The sequence below is a fragment of the Ursus americanus genome, chromosome 24 (assembly GCF_024610735.1).
Source record: "Ursus americanus isolate L20-20 chromosome 24, mUrsAme1.1.p, whole genome shotgun sequence".
Lineage (NCBI taxonomy): Eukaryota > Metazoa > Chordata > Mammalia > Carnivora > Ursidae > Ursus > Ursus americanus.
The window spans coordinates 41802797-41826727 of record NC_142150.1 but is presented as its reverse complement, the minus strand read 5'-3'; the positions used below and the strand labels follow the sequence as shown (position 1 = coordinate 41826727).

General features: G+C 37.4%; 1 protein-coding gene across 1 annotated transcript in view; it reads right to left on the bottom strand.

Moving 5' to 3' along the window:
• TOP6BL (TOP6B like initiator of meiotic double strand breaks) overlaps positions 1-23931 on the bottom strand; it is a 98192-nt gene that overhangs the window by 41501 nt on the left and 32760 nt on the right. Inside the window, exon 4 of the mRNA XM_087855066.1 lies at positions 3559-3668. Within this exon, the coding sequence (XP_087711192.1) occupies positions 3559-3668 (110 nt within the window). The remainder of the gene's footprint in view (positions 1-3558; positions 3669-23931) is intronic.

The following is a 23931-nucleotide window of genomic DNA, read 5'->3' as shown; positions in this document are numbered from 1 at the left end:
TTTTATCACTTAGTATTATGGCAAAAATAAATTTAAAAATGGAAAAAGCTTTCAAGATCTTGTAAAATCAAATTGTTTTTGGAGGGACATGTTACCCAGCCTAATGGACCCCAGATTCAGGACTGACTCTGAGCATCAACACAAGACCTTGCATCTCTCCTAAATGAAGTTCTCTTCAGTATTCCCTGGGATTAGCTCTCCTCACATGCCCAAAGCAGTGGATCATTTACTATAGCTTTTTCATGGATGTCTCCATTCATTAGCTTCTACTATGAACCTTGCTACTTGACTCTTCTCTCCATTTGAAGTATTATGATGAATTTGTTCACTATCTCCCCCTTCCTCTCTTTTCACTCTCTTCATTCAAGTATCTTTTAAATAGCTTCACAGTACCAGAGACAATGAGATGTAATGGAACAACAAATGCTTTCAGGGAACTCTTATTCCTGTTCTTCTGAGGTCATACTGCTCTTTGCCACTTCTCCTCTACTGCCAGCTGACTGCAGGCACTGAGCCTACTCACGTTTCCTCAGCACTTTAAGACCTGCCATCAACTGGGCTGACTTCCACATCCAACTTGATAGCCTAAGGAACAACCTAGTCTCACAATTTTCTGACCTCTTCAACTCCAATGACCTTGACATCCACGCATTTCAGCTACCTATTTCCATGGCCATAGTTTGGAACTGTACTATTCTAAAAACCTGAAATTGAAATGCCTCACTCTTTTTTTTTTTTTTTAAAGATTTTATTTATTTATTTGACAGAGACAGCCAGCTAGAGACGGAACACAAGCAGGGGGAGTGGGAGAGGAAGAAGCAGGCTCATAGCGGAGGAGCCTGATGTGGGGCTCGATCCCACAACGCCGGGATCACGCCCTGAGCCGAAGGCAGACGCTTAACCGCTGTGCCACCCAGGCGCCCCTGAAATGCCTCACTCTTATGTGAAAAGATGCACACCAAAAATGTTAACAGCAGCTACCACAATTAAGTCAAATTATCTGTGCTCTAAATGCTCTCTTTGATTTTCCTGAGGGAAACACTGCTTTTGCAATAAGGAAAAAAATAAGACAAACTCGACAAGTCTGAAGACAACTTCCTATTCTTTCAAGTCTCTGAACCCCTTATACCCAGAAAATCTGTTTCGGTCTCAAGACCTCCAGACCTTGGACACTTCCCATTGTGTTAGGTACCCCTCCTCTATGTTATTTACCCTACCTCTATCAAGATACAAATTATACCGTATTATAATTATTTGTTTGCTTGTTTATCTTTTCCTTTATCAAGTAACATGCCTTGGGACTCTGTATCTTCAACATCTAGCAAAGTAAGGCCAACTTGAACAAACACAGGTTCCCGAGTGAGTGAATAAATATTCAGACCTGATTAAAATGAGTAAAACTTTGGTTCAAATTCTAATTCTGTCACTTAACTTCCATATGACTTGGGTAAGTCAATCAAACTCTCTGAATCTCAGGGTTCTTGTATCTATAAAATGGGGTGATAATCCCTGTTCTATCCACTTCACAGAGTTGTCAGGAGGCTTGAATAATACATATGTTAGTTATAAAAATTGTTTGTTTAAACTGGCTAAAACACATGATCTCTTTTTCTAGAACTGCTTTCCTTGGTTCACTGAAATCTGTTTTTTTTATTGCTACTTGAAATTAATAGTTTCAGAGCTGACTAACCATTAATTGCTCCAGATTGTTTACCCATCGTTCCCCTAAAGAAGATAAGGCACAGCCAGGGATATCTATTGTTGCAATACTGCGCCCATTTCCTTTGAGAAGGAACATATAATTGTCCAAACATGAAGAAAGGCCTCCCAAATGCTTCTTGGGAGAATGTTTAAAGTACTCTAGTTTTGGGACTGGTGAGGTGGCTCAGTCAGTTAAGCAACTGCCTTTGGCTCAGGTCATGATCTCAGGGTCCTGGGATCAAGCCCCTCACTGGGCTCCCTGCTCATCGGGGAGTCTGCTTCTCCCTCTCCCTCTGCCCACTGCCCCTCCCTACCGCTCATGCTCTCTCTCTCTCTTTTTTTTAAGATTTTATTTATTTATTTGACAGAGAGATAGAGAGCACAAGCAGGGGGAGCAGCAGAGGGAGAAGGAGAAGCAGGCTCTGAGCAGGGAGCCTAATGCAGGGCTTGATCCCAGGATCCTGGGATCATGACCTGAGCTGAAGGCAGATGCTTAACCGGCTGAGCCACCCAGGCGGGCCTAAATAAAATCTTAAAAATATATATATTCTAATTATTTATGTCTCCACAAATTCAAAGAAAAGAAAGATAGGGGATCAGAGAATTGAGGGAATGGAGAACTCAACTGTCACATTCATAAATCTGAGCTACAAATAAATCAATAAAGATATTTAAGTCAACCTAATAAAAATGTATCCAAATAGGACCTGCATTAAGAACCCATTTTTATTTTCTTTTTCAGGAAATCCAAATTCAAATAATGGCTTGTTTCAGTGGTTCTCAAATTTATCTGCACATTAGGAGTCATCTGGGATTTTAGGGGCACCTGGGTGGCACAGCGGTTAAGCGTCTGCCTTCGGCTCAGGGCGTGATCCCGGCGTTATGGGATCGAGCCCCACATCAGGCTCCTCTGCTATGAGCCTGCTTCTTCCTCTCCCACTCCCCCTGCTTGTGTTCCCTCTCTCGCTGGCTGTCTCTCTCTCTGTCGAATAAATAAATAAAATCTTTAAAAAAAAAAAAAAAAGGAGTCATCTGGGATTTTTTTCCATCTGAGATTTCAAAAATATTCCAAAGCCCAGGCCACATCAGTATGGACTGAATTGTGTCTCCCAAAATTCACACATTGAAGCCCTAGCCCCCCATGTGACTGTACTTGGAGATAGAGACTTAAAGACATAATTAAGGTTAAATGAGGTCATAAACGTGCAGCCCTAATATGATAGGACAGGTGTCCTTATGAGAAGAGAAAGACATCAGAGAGCTCTCTCTCCACATACAGAGGAAAGGCTGTGTAAGGGAACAGTGGCAAGCCACTTTAAACTTCCAGCTTCCAAAAGTATGAGGAAGTAAGTTTCTATTGTTTAACCACCCAATCCGTAGTATTTTTTTTAAAGGAATTAATCTACATTTTTTTTTAAGATTTTATTTATTTATTTGACAGAGAGACAGCCAGCGAGAGAGGGAACACAAGCAGGGGGAGTGGGAGAGGAAGAAGCAGGCTCCAAGCGGAGGAGCCCGATGTAGGTAGGGCTCAATCCCAGAATGCTGGGATCACGCCCTGAGCCGAAGGCAGACGCCCAACGACTGAGCCGCCCAGGCGCCCCCGTAGTATTTTCTTTTTTAATGGCAACCTAAACAAACTAATCCAGGACCCTAGACTAATTAAATCACAACCTCTTGGAGTGGGACACAAATACCAGTATTTTGGAAGCTACCAAGTGTTTTAGCATCTGCACAGAGAAGTTCAGGAACCAATGCCTTATTTCATTTCAACTGTGATGGACTTAAGCTTTACTGGATTTGTAGAAAAATAAGAATTAAGACATCAGTAATTTATAGAACCACAATAAAACCTGCCTCAAAAATCATCTGGAAGGGTGTATCCCCTGATATGTCTTGAGAACAGCTGGCTTCCTCTGAGGTCCAATTCAGTTTTGCAGAGAATCCGGGGAGTATAGATTGTATTTCTGTGTGAGAAGAAATGGCAACAAAAAGAAAAAGCAGTTTGGATAAGCACCAGGATTTCTGGAATTGTTTATTAAACTGATGAGCCAAGAAGGCATTTCCCTGATGAAAAGATTATCTGCAAAATTTAAAATATGACTGGAAATGGCTATGCATCAGCAAATTGCTTGAACATTTGGAATTGCTTTATGGGGTTAAGACATTTAATCTCGTGTTTTCAATTTTTCACATTTGCTAAATCAATTTGAATTTTCAGTTAATTTCCACAAGGTCATCTCCAAAGCCAGAAATCTTCAAAGCTGATAGCTCTAGCTTATAATCTTGTATTTTTAAATAAATTAACTCATTATTTAATAAACACAATTCCAGTAAGTGAGCTAATTTAGCACCGAAAGCAGAAAAGTTCAAGAATGACCCTCTCAAGCATTTACCTAATACAGTATGTTTGTTAACAACATACTGTATTTATGGCAGTCTTTAACAAAGTAAAGCAAATTCTTGCTAATTTAATTCATAAGTTAACCACTTGATGTATTTACATATGTAGACTTAGAACTGTCTTTCCACAAAGCACCAGCGGGTAGTGCATCATCAAAATTTGCGTAATGGTTCTTCCTTTCTGTACCTTAGCACTCATATTATTAAGGAAAAAAACAAATCTCCCATTTTATAAAATGCTGTCCCTTATTTCCCCTCTACAGTACTATAATAATAAAGAACTACAGATGAATAAAGATACCTTGCAATCTCTGCCAAGCTCTGCCTTGTAAATAAGGTTGACAATGTTGATAGTATACAAGAATTCAACTTTAAAAACCTAATAACAAAATACATCCTAATAGCACAGCTTTCTCCTAGAGCACTCATACTACATATCTAATAAAGCTTTAACCATCTCAAAAAGTATGGACATTACCAAGATCAAGTACTAGCTATCAATCTTAATGGATAGTATTTTTCTTGCCATTATTTGTTTTTCAAATATAATTCAGTCATAAGGCTAGGATAATATAGCAGCAAGGTTATGCTACACTGAAATTTAGTGAACTTGGCATTGAAACAAGATGCCTTGCATCAATCTTCAGTTTTACCACTGACCAACTTTCTGACCTTAGGTGACCCCCTTTTTACTGTGATTAAATTACCTTTCTGTGAAATAAGAAAAAAATTATTCCTGAATCCTACCTTGTCTTTGAAGTACTGATACAGTGAAGAATGGGGAAAACATGTAGATATGTGAGAAAAAGTCTTGTCAATAACTAAATTCTCCAGAAATCTTAACAATTTAAATAAAATGTGTAGTGATTTGAGGGAAATCAATTTCAATTGCCTCACTTCATAAACACACACACACACAATCAAAATTCAGATGGACTGACTAGAGTTAAATGTGAAAGGCAGAACAATAAAACTAAATAAAAGCCGCCTATTTCAAGATAAGTTGAGCATACGTTGAAATTGCATTTTCCCATTCAAACACATAAAATGATAAAACAAATATTTTTAAGTTTTTAATTTAGAGTTTAGTTAGTTAACATACAGTGTATTATTAGTTTCAGGTGTACAGCATAGTGATTCAACACTTCCATACATCACCCAGTGCCCATCACAAGTGCACTCCTTAATCCCTCTCACCTATAAAACAAGTATTTCTAAAACTTAATAAATACATAGTCATGGTGAGAAAAAGAGAAATCTTTATAGACCAGAAATGGAGAGGTATATTTCCCTCATCTTCGGAAAGGAAAAAGAGAGAATCTACAATGGTAGGAAAGGACCAAAGATGCATACCATATTTGAGGCTTGGACTAGGGGAAAAAACATGGGGCTAATATTGCAACAGCCATAGGTTTAAGAGCAAGATCCACACAGATCACACATGGGAGATCTAAACAAAACCAAAACATAAACAAAGGCCAGAGATTTGTCACCTGCCTACCGGAGAGTTTGTTAAAGCCAAGTGATGCTAGTAGCAGCATCAATGATGCAGGTTGAGGGCCTTAACATCTATGTCATATAAGTGGAAATAAGACTCAGAACTATATAATCCCTTAAGATGCAAGAGCTTTGTATCTTGCCACTCAAGCAAAATTTAATCCTATATATATATATATATATATATATATATATATATATATATATATATATATAAAATCCTGCAAGATAAAATCCTATATATATATATATATATATATATATATATATATATATATATATATAAAGCTTTGTATCTTGACACTCAAGCAAAATTTAATCCTATAGATATATACATATATATATAAATATATATCCTATAGATATATATATAGATATATATATATAAAATCCTGCAAGATAAAATCCTATAGATATATAGATAGATAGATAGATAGATAGATAGATAGATATAAAATCCTGCAAGATTAGGGCTCAGCAATAGAGAACCTCGTACTGGAAGCCTGTCAATGCAGGATGTGTTCAAAACAAATAGATGATGGACAATTAACTCTAAACTAAAAGTTACCAACCAACAAAGATCGATACCATGAAAAATGTGACACATATCAACTAATAAAGCTTATACATGAGGAAACAGAATTAACAAAACAATCTGAAAAGGAAAGGAAACTATCAAACCAAAAGGCAAACTATTCTACCTAGAACTTAAATTAAAAAAATTTTTTTTAAAAAGGCAACCTACTGAATGAAAGGAGATATTTACAAATGATATGCCTGATAAGGGGTTGATATCCAAAATAAATAAAGATCAACAACAAAAACCCCACAAATAATCCAATTAAAAATGGGAAGAAGACCTGAATAGACATTTTTCCAAAAAAGACATACAGATGGCCAACAGACACATGAAAATATGTTCAATATCACTCATCATCAGGGAAATGCAAATCAAAACCACAATAAGATATCACCTTACACCTGTCAGAATGGCTCAAATGAAAAATAAGAAATAATGTGGCAGGAATATGGACAAAAAGGAACTCTCATGCACTGTTTGTGGGAAAGTAAATTGGTATAGCCACTGTAGAAAACAGTACGGAGTTTTCTCAAAAAATTAAAAATAGAACTACCATATGATCCAATAATTCCACTACTGGGTATTTACACAAAGAAAAAGAAAAAAATGATTCAAAAAGACATATGTACTCCTATGTTTACTGCAGCATTATTTACAATGTCCAAGATATGGAAGTAACCCAAGTGTCCATTGATAGATGAATGAATAAAGATGTGATACACACACACACACACACACACACACACAGGAATATTACACAGCCATAAAAATCACATCCATTTGTGACAACATGGATGGTACTCTAAGTGAAGTTAGACTGAGAAAGACAAATACCATATAAATTTCACTCGTAACTAGAATCTAAAAAACAACACAAATGAATAAACAAGCAAACAAAAAGAATCAGACCTATAAATAACAGAGAACAAACTGATGGTTGCTAGAGGGGAGGAGGATGGGAGATGGGCAAAATGGGTGATGGGGAATAACAGTTACAGGCTTCTGGTTATGGAATGACTAGGTTATGGGAATAAAAGGTACAGCATAGGGAATATAGTCAATGATGTTGTAATAAGTGTTGTATGGTGACAGATGGTAGCTACACTTGTGTTGAGCATAGCATAACATATGCAGACGTTGAATCACTATGCTGTATACCTGAAACTAATGTCAACTATACTCAAAAAAAATTTTTTTTCAAAAAAGAATATACTGCCATCAATTAAACAGAAAGTTTAAAGGGGGAAAACCCTGATAGAAATCTTGGAAATTAAAAATACAGTATTTGAAATGAAAATGTTATGGAAGGCAGATTAGTGACTGTAAAAGAACACATTTAAAAGAGGGTAGTACTTGAATCTTTCATAGCAGCATGATTCATAGTAGGCAAAAGTGGAAATAACCTAAGTGTATCAAAAATAAACAGAATAACAAAATATGCAATATTGTTCAGCCATAAAAATAAATTAAGTACTGTTACATGTTACAACATGGATGAATCTGGAAAACATTATGCTTAATGAAAGAAGCCAGACAAGTGGCGCCTGGGTGGCTCAGCTTGTTAAGCGTCTGCCTTCAGCTCAGGTCATGATCCCAGGGTCCTGGGATCGAGCTCTGCACTGGGCTCCCTGTTCAGTGGGGAATCTGCTTCACCCTCTCCCTCTGCCCCTCCACTGCTTGTGCTTGCTCTCTCTCTCAAATAAATAAATACAATCTAAAGAAAAAAGAAAAAGATATGCAACAGCTAAATATCAATGTGGCTCATATTCTCTCTCTCTCTCTCTCTGTGTCTCTCTCTCTCAAATAAATAAATAAATAAAAGCTTTAAAAATTTTTTGCACCTTTTTGCTGAGATACTGTGGGGATAAGGAAGAGAGAATTATATCATCAACAATATCAAACTATCTCTTCACATAATCTTCAACTGTTAAAGATGAAGTAGCAAAATTTCAATCACGTGGCAATGTGAATATACATCAAAACAATATACTGGAACTTCTCCATCCAGCAATGATGAAATAACAGGTACCAAATCAGCTCTCCCACCAAAAGCCACTATAAAACTGGACAAAACATATATGAGTCAGCTGTTTTCAGGCACTGGATAAGAGATAGCACAAGACTGTGATCCCTGAAAGAAGGGAAACTCCTGAGGTGAACCTATGATTGCCCTGGATGCCTGCCTATGGGAATTTTCTTGTCCACTGAGCAGGGACCTAGAGCCCAAGCAGAGTACAGTGGTTTCAGTAAGCTGAGGAGACACAAAACAGAATTCAGAGTTGCAAAAGTACCTGGAATCTACAAGGCAGGGCACTGGAGGGGAGGGACCTGTGTAGATGTGGGTATTGAAAGTCTGTGTGGAGCTCCCCATGAGTCCTTGGCCAAAAGCTGGGCTATACATGTACAGGTGAGACTATATAAAATTTCCCAGAGAGCAGTCACAATGGAGTTGAGAATGGAACAAGATATAAGTGGTCAAGCAGTGCCAGAAAATATTGGCTTTCAGGTCCAACCAGAATGGAGAGACCTTGATAAAACTGATGGTATCCAGAGAAGGGGCTAAAAGGTAAGACTTTAGTAGGAAAAAAAACACTTTGTAGATGAAAAATCTGCTCCTGATCTACCCTTAAAAAAAAAAAAAAAAAAAAAAACAACCAAACCAAGCCTCAACAAGACCCACAGAAAAGATAATTTGGAGGTTGAATGGTATCAAGTTGGAGGAGTTTGGAAAATGACTTGGGTTTCTACATATTAATTCTATAAAATGTACAAAAACAAGCCAACACAGGGTTAAGGTAATTAGCCTGCTAGAACAAAAATCAACACTCTTCAGAGGTAAAAGAGAATATAAAATATGAACACATTATCCAATATAAAATAAGGATTTACTAGACATGTAAAGAAAAAAATGTAACTTACAAGAAAAAAAAAAGCAGTAAAAAAACCAAGCCTGTTATAGATGTTACATTTAGGAGAGACTTTAAAGCACAAACTATTATAAATATGTTCAAAGACAAAGGTAGTTTAGGGGCGCCTGGATGGCTCAGTCATTAAGCGTCTGCCTTCAGCTCAGGGCATGATCCCAGGGTACTGGGATCAAACCCCGCATTGGGCTCCCTGCTCAGCAGGAAGCCTGCTTTTCCCTCTCCCACTCCCCCTGCTTGTGTTCCATCTCTCAGTGTCTCTCTGTCAAATAAATAAATAAAATCTTAAAAAACAAAACAAAGACAAAGGTAGTTTAAATGAGTCAACTGATAGGAAATATCAGCAGAGAAATGTGCACTGTAAAAAAAAGAACCAAACGGGAATTCTACAGCTGAAAAGTTCAATAATTGAAATGAAGAATTTTCTGGATAGTTTTAATAGATTAGATATAAAAGAAGAATCAGTGAAATTATTGAAGACAAAGAACAAAAATTATCCAATCTGAACAGTAGAGGAAAAGAGATTGAAGAAAAATGAATAGAACCTTAGAGACTTAAAGAACAATATCGGCCAGTCACAAACATGTATAATGCAAGTTCCAGAAGGAAAAGAAAGTGGAATGGGACAGGAAAAATATGAAAAAATCATGGATAAAATTTTTTTAATTTGACGAAAACTATTAAGATGTGAAAAGCTCAGCAAACCCCAAACAGGATAAATGCAAAGAAGATCACACCTAAGTACATAATGGACAAAGTGATTTAAAAAAAGAGAGAGAGACAGAGAGAGAAAATCTTGAAACAACTTGGGGGAAAAAGCACATATGACATACAGAGAAACTATAATATGAATTACAGCTGACTTCTTCTGTGAAACGATGGAGGCCAGAAGACAATGGAATGACATCTTTTAAACACTGTCAAGCTAGCATTTCAAATCCACTGAAATATCCTTTTAAAATGAGGGTAAGAAAAAGACATTTTAATTTTTTAGGTTTTTTTCAAAAAATATTTTATTTGAGAGAGAGACAGCATGAGCTGAGAGAAGGGCAGAGGCAGAGGGAGAAGCAGACTCCCCACCGAGCAGGGAGCCTGATGCAGGGTTTGATCCCAGGACCCTGAGGTCATGAACTGAGCCAAAGGCAGACGCTTAACCTACCGAGCCACTCAGGCACCCCCAAGATAAAGACATTTTAAGATAAACAGAAGATTAAATAATTTGTTGGCAGAAGACTTGACTCCAAGAAATGCTAAAGGATGTTCTTTAGGCCGAAGAAGAAAACCCAGAAGGAAGGAAGAAATGAAGAGAACCAGAAATAAATAAGTGGGTAAATACAAAAGATATTTTTTCTTCTCATATTTTTCCTAACATACAAGTACAGTTTAAAGCAAAAATAATAACACTGTAAGACAGGAATTATAACATCTAAAATCACTCAAAATTGAGCAGAAAATGGTATTGAATTTTAACACCCCAAATAAAATAAATATCCACAAGCTCATTTTGATATAACTAGATTAATAAGTAAAAGGTGAAAAAGGGAAAGCTCTTCTTTATATATAAATTCCAATAAATAAATGTAGAAGAAATGAGGACCTATGAAATCACAATAACACTACAGTAATAATTGCTGTGGTCAAGATCCACCAATGAATACTAAATTAGTGGACAAATATTTAAGGAAAAACAGGATATCTGCAAAATCTCATAAATATTTAAAAATTACAAAAAGTAACTCCACTTGGGAAAAACCTGGCAGATAACACCTTAACCAAGTGATCAAGGTTAATTTTACTAATAAAAACACATCAACATCATCAGTTCCTTCATATGATACACTGAAATGAATGCATCGTCTCTGTGGTATTGTTCTCAACAACATATAGCCTCAACCTAAAAACATCACACAAGCTCAAACTGAAGGACATTCTACAAAATACCTGACAAATACTCTTCAAAAGTATCAAGGTCATGAAAGAAGGAGAGAAGACTGAGAAACTGTCACAGACTGAAAGAGATTAATAAAACATAACAACTAAATGCAAAGTGAGATTCTGTAATGGATCCAGGAACCGAAAAAGAACATTAGTGGAAAAACTGGTAAAATCTTAAGGAAGTCTGTAGTTTAGTTAATACTATTTTACCAATGTTCATTTCTCAGTTTTGATAACTACACTATAGGTGATTAAAGTACCAATTATAGGGGAAGCTGAATGAAGAGTATATAAGAATTCTTTGTACTGTTTTTGCAAACTCTTCTGTAAGTCTAAAGTTATTTTCAAATTAAAAATGTAAATACTCTGCAAAAGAATGAAATGGGACCACTATTTTACTCAAATGGATTTGAGTAACTCAAAATGGATTAAAGACCTGAATGTAAGACCTGAAATCGTAAAAGTCCTAGAAGAAAACAGACAGGAAGCTCCTTGATATTGGTCTTTGTGATTATTTTTTGGGATTTCACACCATAAACAAAGGCAACAAAAATAAAAATAAGCAAATGAGACTACATCAAACTAAAATCTTCTGCAGAGCTAAGGGAACCATCAACAAAATGAAAAGGCAACTTACTGAATGTGAGAAAAAAATTGCAAACCATATATCTCATAAGGAGTTAATATCTGTAATATATAAAGAACTCATACAAATCAACAGCAAAAAACCCAAACAATCTGATTAAAAAATGGGCAAAGGATATGAATAGACATCCTTCCAAAGAAGACATACAGATGACCAGTAAGTACATGAAAAGATGCTCAACATCACTAATCATCAGGGAAATGCAAATCAAAACCAAAATGAGATATCACCTCACACCTGTCAGAATGGCTATTACCAAAAAGATAAGAAATAATAAAGTGTTGGCGAAGATGTGGAGAAAAGTGAACCCTTGTGCACTATTGGTGAGAATGTAAATTGGTGCAACCACTATGAAAAACAGTATGAAGGTTCCTCAGAAAATTAACAATATGACTACCAAATGATCCAGCAACTCTGCTTCTGGGTATTTATCTAAAAACAACAAAAACACTAATTTGAAAAGATGTATGCACTCACATGTTCACTGCAACATTATTTACAATGGCCAAGACATGTAAACAACCTAAATTTCCACTAGTAGATGAATGGAAAAAGAAAATGTGGCATACATGCGTGTGCACGTGCATACACACACGCACACACACGCACTGGAATATTACTGAGCCTTTAGAAAAATGAAATCTTGCCATTAGTGATGACACAGATGCACCTTGAGGGCATTATGCTAAGTGAAGTCAGGCAGAGAAAGACAAATATTGTATGATCTCACTTACATGTGGAATCTTAAAGAAAAAAATGAGAGGCGTCTAGGTGGCTCAGTAGGTTAAGCGTCTGCCTTTGCTCAGGTCATGATCCCTGGGCTGGAGCTCTGTGTTGGGCTCCCTGCTGAGTGGGGAGTCTGCTTCTCCCTCTCCCTCTGCCCCTCCCCCTGCACCCGCTTGTGCACCCTCTGCCCCTCCCCCCCCGCTTGTGCACGCTGTCTCTCTCAACTAAATTAAAAAAAATCTTAAAAGATAAAAAGAAAAAATGAGCTTATAGATACAGAGAAGAGACTGGTAGTTCCCGGGAGGGGGGGGTGGCGGGGGTTAAAGGGTCAAAAGATACAAACTTCCAGTTATAAAATAAATAGTCAAGGGAATGTAACATACACCATGGTGACTATAGTTAATATTGTACTGCATATTTGAAAGTTGCTAAAAGAATAGATCTTAAAAGTTATCATCATGAGAAAAAAAATTTGTATCTATATGTGGTGATGGATGTTAACTAGACTTATTGTAGTGATCCTTTCACAATGTATACAAATGTCAAATCATTATGTTATATACCTGAAATTAATATAATGTTATCAATTATACCTCAAATTTAAAAATTTTCCTCATTGGACTGTTTCGGTGCTTTTATAAAAAAATATATCAAGTAACCATGTAAGTATGGGCCTATTTCTGGGCTCTTTTCTTTCTCACTGTTCTGTCTTTATGTCAATTCAACACTGTCTTAATTATTGTAGCTTTATTTAAAGTACTTTGCAGGGAAGGTTAAGTCCTCCAGTGATGTTCTTCTTTTTCAAGTTTGTTTTAATTATCTTTGCTCCTTTCCATTTACATATATTTTCCCTGTTTTTTCTTGTTGTTTTGTTTGTTTTAAATATTTTTCTTATTTTTTGAGAGAGAGAGCTTGAGTGGGGGAGAGACAGAATCTCAAGCAGATTCCCCGCAGAGTGCAGGGCCCAACGTGGGGCTTGATCTCACCACCCTGAGATCATGACCTGAGCAGAAATCAACAGTCAGATGCTTAACTGACTGAGCCACTCAGGCACCCCTTATTTGTTTGTTTTTTTAAGTAGGCTCCATGCTGGGTGCTTAATACAACACAGGGCTTGAATTCATGACCCTGAGATCAAGACCTGAGCTGAGATCAAGAGTTGGATGCTCAACCAACTGAGCCACCCAGATGCCCCTTTATTTTCCTTGTTTTTAAAAAAGTAATAACCTTTGGAGACTTCTGGGGACGAGGGCAGAGTAGGAAAATCCCAGGTTTACCCTGTCCCACGGATACACCTAGATAACACCCACATCAGTGTAAATAACCCAGAAAATGACCTGAACACTGGTAGCACAGACAGCTAAATGTAGAGAAGATGCCACATCAAAGAGGGTAGGAAAGGCAGAAAAGGTCGAGAGCCAAAATGACCTGGAGGACTGTCCATGGGAGGGAGGGACACGAGGGCATAGAGAGGGGAGAGAAGACCCCACGCCAGGCACCCCAGGCACAGGCGACCTGCACTGGGGAGACAAATCCCCGTAACATTTGGCTTTGAAAACCAGAGGGGCCTAACTTCACCAGTTCTTAGAATCTGTGGGGCTTAATGCCTGCAACTTTAAAAATCTGCAGCTGAGCTCTGGGAGAGCTGGAAGGGATAGGAAACTGAGTTCCCATCCTTAAAGAGACAGTACAACAAGTAGCCCTGCTGAGATACAGCATTGAAACAGCAGTTTGAAAAACACTTGAAACTTCTCCCAGAATAAAAGAGCTGAGAGGGGGCAAAGGGGAGAAGAGGTGCCTGGGTGGCTCAGTAGGTTAAATTTCTGACTTTGGCTCAGGTCATGATCTCAGGGTCCTGGGATCGAGCCCAAGTCTGTTTCTCCCACTCACTCTCCCTCTGCCCCCTCCCCCTGCTCACGATCTCACTCTCTCTCTAAAATAAGTAAATCTTAAAAAAAAAAAAAAAAGAATAAAAGAGCTGGCAGGCACCATTTCCTTCCCCTAGCTCCCAGCCTAAATACAGAGATTCCTTCAAGAACCAGCACAGAGCAAACACTTTCCAACTAGCTTAGTAACAGCATGCCTTACCTCTGGGGTTCTCCTGCTGAAGTTGGCCCCCTCCATCCTGGCCTAGGCAGGAGTTTTCCACAGCGACTGAGGGTCTCCTCCTGCAGCTGACTGGCAGACCTTGCTGGCACTATGGGCCTTGACCCTGCATTCTCCTGTGGACACACCCCCTTCAACAACACATCCTTGGCAGAAGCCCATTCAGAGTGTTGCCACAACCCCGGCAATGTGCAGGCCCTGGAGGGCTAGCACAACTCCAAAGTGACTCCTGCCCCGAGGAGAGGGGAAGATAACCACACACACCAGTCTGACTGCAGCCCTAGCAGTGGGTAGACATCTGGTCTGACTGCAGGCCCCACCCACCAACAAAAACTTCTCAGGACAACACAGGGAGTGTGCCCTACAGTCTGGGGCTACCAGAGCTCTAGCAAATACCTGGTCAGATTCAACTCCAGCTCAAGGTGGCCCCACCCTGGCCCACTAACACAGGGACCAAACACTGCCCACAACCAGCAAAGAGAGCCATTGCAGAAGACTGGACAGAAGGAAAATGCAGCTCAGCAACAACAGCAGGGCACATGCAACACACATAGGAGACACCCCGGAAGTGCCAGGTTCTGGTGAACAGGGGACACTTCACTGCAGGGCACTACAGGACCTCTTCTTCATAAGGCCACTAATTTTAAGAGCAGGAGACATAGTTGACTTTCTTAACACTTAGAAACAGACACAGAGAGTTAGACAAAAATGAGGAGACATAAGAATATGTCCCAAATTAGGGGTGCCTGGGTGGCATAGCGGTTAAGAGTCTGCCTTCGGCTCAGGGTGTGATCCTGGCGTTATGGGATCGAGCCCCACATCAGGCTCCTCTGCTAGGAGCCTGCTTCTTCCTCTCCCACTCCCCCTGCGTGTGTTCCCTCTTTCGCTGGCTGTCTCTCTCTCTGTCAAATAAATAAATAAAATCTTTTAAAAAAAATTTAAAAAAAAGAATATGTCCCAAATTAAAGAACAGGACAAAAATTATAGCAAAAGAGCTAAATGAAATGGAGATAAGTAATACACTTGATAGAGAATTTAAAATAATGGTCATAAAGATAATCAGTGGATTTCTGAAGAGTGGAGGATTTCAATGAGACCCTCAGAGAAGAGAAAGAAAACATAAAAAAAAGAACAAATCAGAGGCAAAGAACTCAATAACTGAAATTAAAAATATTCTACAGGGAATAAATAGTAGACTATAGTAACTGGGAGAATGCATCAGTGACATGGAGGAAAGTAATGGAAAGCAATCAAGCTAAACAGGAGAGAGAAAAATAATAATAAAAAATGAAAATAGGCATAAGGGAACTCCACAAAACCATCAAGCATAATAACATTTGCATTACAGGGGTCCCAGAAGGAGAAGAGAGAGAAAGGAGGCAGAAAACTTATCTGAAGAAATGATGGCTGAAAACATGCGGAATCTGGGGAAGGAAACAGAAATCCAGATCCAGGAGGTACAGAAACCTCCCCCCCAACAAAATCAACCAAGGAAGTCCATACTAAGACACATAGTAAATAAAATGGCAAAAAGTAGCAATAGAGAATTTTAAAAGCAACAAAACAAAACAATTACACACAAGAGAAACCCCATAAGGATATCAGCTGATTTTTCAGCAGAAACTTTGCAGACCAGGAGACAGTGGCATGATACATTCAAAGTGCTAAAAGAAAAAAACCCTGCAACCAAGAATACTCTATCCAGCAAGACTATCATTCAGAACAGAAGGAGAGATAGATTTTCCCAGACAAACAATGGTTAAAGGAATTCATCACCACTAAACCAGCCCTACAAAAAATGTTAAAGGCAACTCTTTGAATGGAAAGATCATAAGCAGGAGTAAGAAAAGCAGGAAGCACCAAAGCAGTAAAATTAAGTATATGTATAACAACCAGTCAAGAGATTCACAAAATAAAAGGATGTGACACCATATACCTAAATGCATAGTGGGGGAGGAAAGGAGTAAAAATTTAGTGCTTTTACAATGGGTTCTAACTTAAGTGACCGTGAACTTAATATAGACTGCTATATGCATAAGATGTTACATATAAACCTAACAGTAACCACAAATCAAAAACTGGTAACAGATATACAAAAAATAAAGAAAAAGGAATTGAAGAATATCACTAAAGAAAACAAGCAAACTGTGAGAAAAGAGAGCAAGAGAGGAAGGTAAAAGAGAAGAACTACAAAAACAACCATAAAAGAAGGAACAAAATGGCAATAAATACATACCTATCAATAACCACTTTGAATATAAATGGACTAAATGCTCCAATCAAAACAAAGACACAGGGTGGGGTGGCTGGGTGGCTCAGTCAGTTAAGTGTCTGACTCTTGATTTTGGCTCAGGTCATGATCTTGGGGTCCTGGGATCAAGCCCCATGTCAGCCTCTGTGCTGAGTGTGGAGCCTGCTTGAGATTCTCTCTGTCTTCCCCTCTGCCCCCCCCACTCTCTCTAAATAAATAAATAAATAAAATCTTAAAAAAAAAAGACATAGGGTGACAGAATGGATAAAAAAGCAAGACCCATCTCTATGCTGCCTACAAGAGACTCATCTCAGATCTAAAGACATAGGCAGATTGAAAGTGCAAGGATGGAAAAACATTTATCAAGAAAATGGAAGTGAAAAGAAAGCCAGGGTAGTACTACTTGTATCAGACAAAATAGACTTTAAACAAAAGACTGTAACAAGAGACAAAGAAGGATACTATATAACCATAAAGGGAACAGTCCAACAAAAATATGTAAGAACTGCAAATATTTATGTACCCAACATGAAAGCACCTGAATACACAAACCAGCTAATAACAAACATAAAGGAAGTAATCTATAGTATTACAATAATAGTAGGGGACTTTAACACTCCATTTACATCTATCCATAGATCATCCAAACAGAAAATCAACAAGGAAAGAGTGGCTCTGAATGACACATTGGACTAGATGGATATAACAGAAACATTCAAAACATTCCATCCTAAAACAACAGAATACATATTCTTTTCAAATGCACATGGAACATTCTCCAGAACAGATCACATGCTAGGCCACGAAACAAACTGCAACAAATTCAAGAATACTGAAGTCATATCATGCATCTTCTCAGATCACAACACTATGAAGCCAAAAATCAACCATAAGAAAACATCTGGAAAGAACACAAATACATGGAGGTTAAATAACATGCTACTAAACAATCAATGGGTCAACCAAGAAATCAAGGAAGAAATTTTTAAAAAAATACATAGAGACAAATGAAAATGAAAACACAACAGTCCAAAATCTTTGGAATGCAGCAAAAGCTGTTTTAGGAGGGTAGTTTATAGCAAGACAGGCCTATTCAAGATGCAAGAAAAATCTCAAATGAACAACCTAACCTTATACCTAAAGGAAGTAGAAAAAGAATGAGCAAAACCCAAAACCAGTAGAAGGAAGGAAATAATAAAGATTAGAGCAGCAGATGAATGAAAGAGAAACTAAAAAAGCAATAGAAAAGATCAATGACACCAGGAGCTGGTTCTTAGAAAAGATCAAGAAAATTGCTAAGACTTAGCTCAGTTAGTTAAGCATCTGTCTTCAACTCAGGTCATGATCCCAGAGTCCTGGTATTGAGCCCCACATTGGGCTCCCTGCTTCTCCCTCTCCCTCTGTCCATACGCTCTCTCTCTCTCTCTCAAATAAACAGTAAAATCTTCAAAAAAATAAAAGGGGGGGTGCCTGGGTGGCTCAGTCAGTTAAGCGTCTGCCTTTGGCTCAGGTCACCATCTCTGGATCCTGGGATTGAGCCCCAGGTCAGGCTCTCTGCTCAGCAGGGAGCCTGCTTCTCCCTCTCCCTCTGCCTGCCACTCTGCCTGCTTGTGCTGTCAGATAAGTAAAGAAAATCATTATTTAAAAAAATGACTTTAGCCAGACTCATCAAAAAGGGGGGGGGGGGGAGAAAGGACTCAAATAAAATCAGAAATGAAAGAGGAGAAATAACCAACACCACAGAAATACAAAGGATAAGAGAATATGATGAAAAATTATATGCCAACAAATTGGACAACTTAGAAGAAATGGATAAATTCCTAGAAACATAACCTTCCAAAACTAAATCAGGAAGAAATAGAAAATTTAACAGGCTGATTACCAGCAATGAAATTGAATCAGTAATCCACAAACTCCCAACAAACAAATGTCCAGGACCAGAAGCTTCACTGGTGAATTCTACCATTTATTTTTTTTAAGGATTTTACTTATTCATTTGAGAGACAGAGCACGAGTGGGGGTAAGAGGGAGAGGGAGAGGGAGAAGCAGAATCCCCACTGAGCAGGAAGCCTGATGCGGGGCTCAATCCCAGGACCCTGGGATCATGACCTGAGCTGAAGGCAGACACTTAACTAACTGAGCCACCCAGGTGCCCCTCTACCAAACATTTAAAGAAGAGTTAATACCTATTATTCTCAAATTATTCCAAAAAAAAAGAAGAGGAAGAAAAGCTTCCAAATTCATTCTGTGAAGCCAGCATTATCCTGATACCAAAACCAGATAAAGACACTACAAAAAAGAGAACTACAGGCCAATATCTCTAATGAACATTGGTACAAAAATTCTCAATAAAATACTAGCAAACAAAATCCAACAATACATTAAAAAAATCATTGACCACGATCAAGTGGGATTTATTCCTGGTATGCAAGAGTAGTTCAATATTCACAAATCAATCAACGTGATCCATCACATCAACAAGAGAAAGAATAAAAACTAAATGATCATTTCGATAGATGCAGAAAAAGCATTTGACAAAGTATAACATCCATTCATGATAAAAACCCTCAACAAAGTAGGTTTAGAGGGAACATACCTTAACATAATAAAGGCCATATATGAAAAACCTACAGCTAACATCATACTCAATGGCAAAAAAACTGAAGCTTTTCCCCTAAGATCAGGAACAAGACAAGGATGTCGGTTCTCACCACTTTTATTCAACATAGTACTTAAAGTCCTAACTACAACAATCACGCAAGAAGAAATAAAAGGCATCCAAATTAGTAAGGAAGAAGTAAAACTTTCACTATTTGCAGATGACATTATATTATATATAGAAAACCCTAAAGACTTTACCAAAAAACTGCTAGAACTGATAAATGAATTCAGTAATGTCACAGGATACAAAATCAATTCACAAAAATCCATTACATTTCTATAAATAATAATGAAGCAGTAGGAGAAATTAAGAAAAAAGTCCCATTTACAGTTACACCAAAAATAATAAAACATATAGGAATAAACTTAACCGAGGAGATAAAAGACCTATTCTCTGAAAACTATAAAACACTGATGAAAGAAACAGAAGATGACACAAATGGAAAGATATTCCATGCTCATGGATTGAGAGAACATTGTTAAAATGTTCATTCTATGAAAAGCAATCTATAGATTAAATGCAATCTCTATCAAAACACCATAGGCATATTTCTCAGAACTAGAACAAATAATCCTAAAATTTGTATGGAACCATGAAAGATCCCTTAATAGCCAAAGCAAACTTGAAGAAAAACAAAACTGGAAATACCACAATTCCAGACTTCAAGTTATATTACAAAGTTGTAGTAATCAAAACAGTATGGTATAGGCACAAAAACAGAAAAAGACACATAGATCAACAGAACAGAATAGAGAGCCCAGAAATTTATGATTAAATGGAGTCAATTAATCTTCAACAAAGGAGGCAAGAATATGCAATGGGAAAAAGTCTCTTCAACAAAATGGTGTTGGGAAAACTGGACAGTTATATGCAAAAAGTGAAACCGGACCACTTTCTTACACCATATACAAAAGTAAACTCAAAATGGGTTAAGAACCTGAAACCATGGGGCGCCTGGGTGGCTTAGTCGTTAAGCGTCTGCCTTCACCTCAGGGCATGATCCCAGCATTCTGGGATCAAGCCCCGCGTCAGGCTCCTCCACTGGGAGCCTGCTTCTTCCTCTCCCACTCCCCCTGCTTGTGTTCCTTCTCTCTCTGGCTGTCTCTCTCTCTCTGTCAAATAAATAAATAAAATCTTAAAAAAAAAAAAAAAGAACCTGAAACCATAAAAATCCTAGAAGAGAGCACAGGCAGTAATTTCTCTGACATCAACATTTTTCTAGATTTATGTCTCCTGAAGCAAGGGAAACAAAAGCAAAAAATAAACTATTGGGACTATGTCAAAATAAAAAGCTTCTACACAGCACAAGAGTCAATCAACAAAATTAAAAGCCAGTTACTGAATGGGAGAAGATATTTGCAAATGACAACCAATAAAGGGTTAGTATCCAAAATATATAAAGAACTTATATAGCTCAACATTCAAAAACAAGTAATCCAATTAAATAATGGGCAGAAGACATGCACAGATATTTCTCCAAAGAAGACATTCAGATTGCCAACAGACACATGAAAAGACATTCAATATCACTCATCCTCAGGCAAATGCAAGTCCAAAGTACGAGATATCACTTCACACCTGTCAGAATGGCTAAAAAACAAAACAAAACAACAAACAAACAAACAAACAAACAAAACACAAGGAAAAAGTGTTGATGAAGATATGGAGAAAAAGGAACTCTCGTGCACTGCTGATGGGAGTACCAATTAGTGCAGCCAGTGTGGAAAACAGTACAGACGATTTTCCTCAAAAAATTAAGGATAGAACTACCCTATTATCCAGTAATGCCACTATTTACCCAAAGAAAACAAAAACACTAATTCAAAAAGATATATGTTCCTCTATGTTTACTACAGCATTATTTACAATAGCCAAGATATGGAAGAAATCCAAGTGTCCACTGACAGATGAATGAATACAAAAAATGTGGTATATATACAATGGACTATTATTCAACCATAACAAAGAATGAAATCTTGCCATTTGCAACAACATGGATAAATCTACAGAGTATAATGCTAAATGAAATAAGACTGACAAAGACAAACGCCATATGATTTCATTCATATGTGGAATTTAAGAAACAAAACAAATGCACAAAGTGAAAAACAGACAAACCAAAAAACAGATTCAAGAGAACAAACTGATGGAGTACCTGAAGGAAGATGGGTGGAAGGATGGGCGAAATGTATGGAGGGGATTAAGAGTACTCTTATCATGATAAGCACTGAGTAATGAACAGAATTGTTAGATCACTATATTGTATACCTGAAACTAATAATAACACTGTCTGTTAATTATATTGAAATTAAAATTGTAAAAATTAATAACCTTTATTTTTTTAGAGCAAAATTGACGGGAGGTACAGAGAATCTCATATACCCCCATCCCAATACAAACACAATCTCCCCCACTATCAACTTCCAGTACCACAGTGATACATTTGTTATAATCAATGAAGATAATGAACCAACTGACACATCATTATCACCAGAAATCCATGGGATTCACCCCTGGTGTTACCTATTCTATGGGTTTTGACCAATGTATAATGATATGTACCCATCATTATAGTATTATAAAGAATAGTTTCACTGCCCTGAAAATCTTCTGTGCTTTCCCTATTCATCTCTCCTTCCCCCCAACCCCTGGCAACCATGAATCCTTTTATTGTCTCCATAGTTTTGCCTCTTCCAGAGCACCATATCTTTGGAATTACGCAGTTTGTTACCTTCTTGGATTGGTTTCTTTTACTTAGTAACATGCGCTTAAGTTTCATCCATGCATTTTTCTGGCTTGAGAGCTCATCTCTTCAGTGCTGAATAAATTCTATTGTCTAGGTATACATAGTTTATCTATCTACTTACCTACTGAAGCATATCCTGATTGCTTCCAAATTTTGGCAAAGCAAGCTGCTAAACCATCCATGGGGAAGCTTTTATATGGACATAAGTTTTCAATTTATTTGGTAAATACCAAAGAGCATGATTACTGGATAATACTGTACGTTCAGTTTTGTAAAAAAAAAAATGCCAAACTGTCTTCCAAAGTGGCTCAACAATGAATGAGAGTTCCATTATTCCACATCCTTGCTAGCATTTGGTTACAGTGTTCTGGATTTTGGCTATTCTAACAGGTGTGCAGTGATACCTCATTGTTGTTTTCATTTGCCATTCCCTAAAAACATATAATATCATGTGTTGACTTGCAATCTGTTTATCTTTGGTGAGATGCCTATCCAGGAATTCTGCCCATTTTTAAACTGGGTTGTTTTCTTACTGTGGAGTTTTAAGATTTCTTTATATATTTTGGATAGCAGTCCTTTTTCAGGTGTGTCTTTTGCAAATATTACCTCCCAGTCTGTGGCTTGCCTTCTCATTCTCTTGCCATTATCTTCCACAGAGCAGAACTTTTTAATTTTAATAAGGCCCAGCTTATCAATTATTTCTCTCATGGATCATTCCTTTGTTGTTGTATCTAAAAAGTCATCTCTATATCCAAGGTCATCTACATTTTCCCCTACTTTTTCTTCTAGGAGTTCTATAATTTTGTGTTTTACATTTACATTTATGATCCATTTTGAGTTAATTTTTATAAAGGTGTAATATCTGTCTAGATTCAAGTTTTTGCATGTGGATATCCAGTTGTTCCAATACCATTTGTTGAAAAGACTACTTTTGCTCCATTGTAGCACCTTTACTCCTTTGTCACAGATCAGTAGACTATATTTATAGTGGGCTCTCTATTCTGTTCTGGGCTCTATTCCTGGGCTCCCTATTCTATTCCATTGATCTAGTCCTCTATATTTTTTTTCACCAACACCACAGTGTCCTGATTACTGTAGCTTTATAGTAAGTCTTTAAGTCAAGTAGTGTCAGTTCTCTGACTTTGTTCTTCTCTAATACTGAGTTGGCTATTCTGGGTCATTTGCCTCTCCATATAAACTTTAGAATCTGTTTCTCAATATTCACAAAATAACTTGCTGGGATTATGACTGGGGGGATTACACTGGATCTACACATCAAGTTGGGAAGAACAGACATCATGCCAATATTGAATCTTCTTATCCATGACATGGAATATCTCTTCCACTTATTTAGTTCTTCTTTGATATCTTTCATCAAAGCTTTATAGACTTCCTCATATAGATCTTGTCCATTTTTTTTTACATTATACCTAAGTATTTCATTTTGGGGGGTGCTAATGTAAACACGTAATATGTTTTTAATTTAAAACATCACTTGTTCATTGCTAGCACATAAAAAACCAACTAACTTTTGTACATTAACCTTATATCCTGCAGGCTTGCTATATATAGTCTCCATAAATTTTTAACCAGTTTGTCAATTTCTACAAAAAGTCTATTGATATTATGATTGTGTTGAATTCATAGATCAATTTGGGAAGAACATACATCTTAGATATACTGAATCATCCAATCTTCCAATAGTATATATCTCCATTAATTTCTCTCAACAATGTTTTGTAGTTTTCAGCATA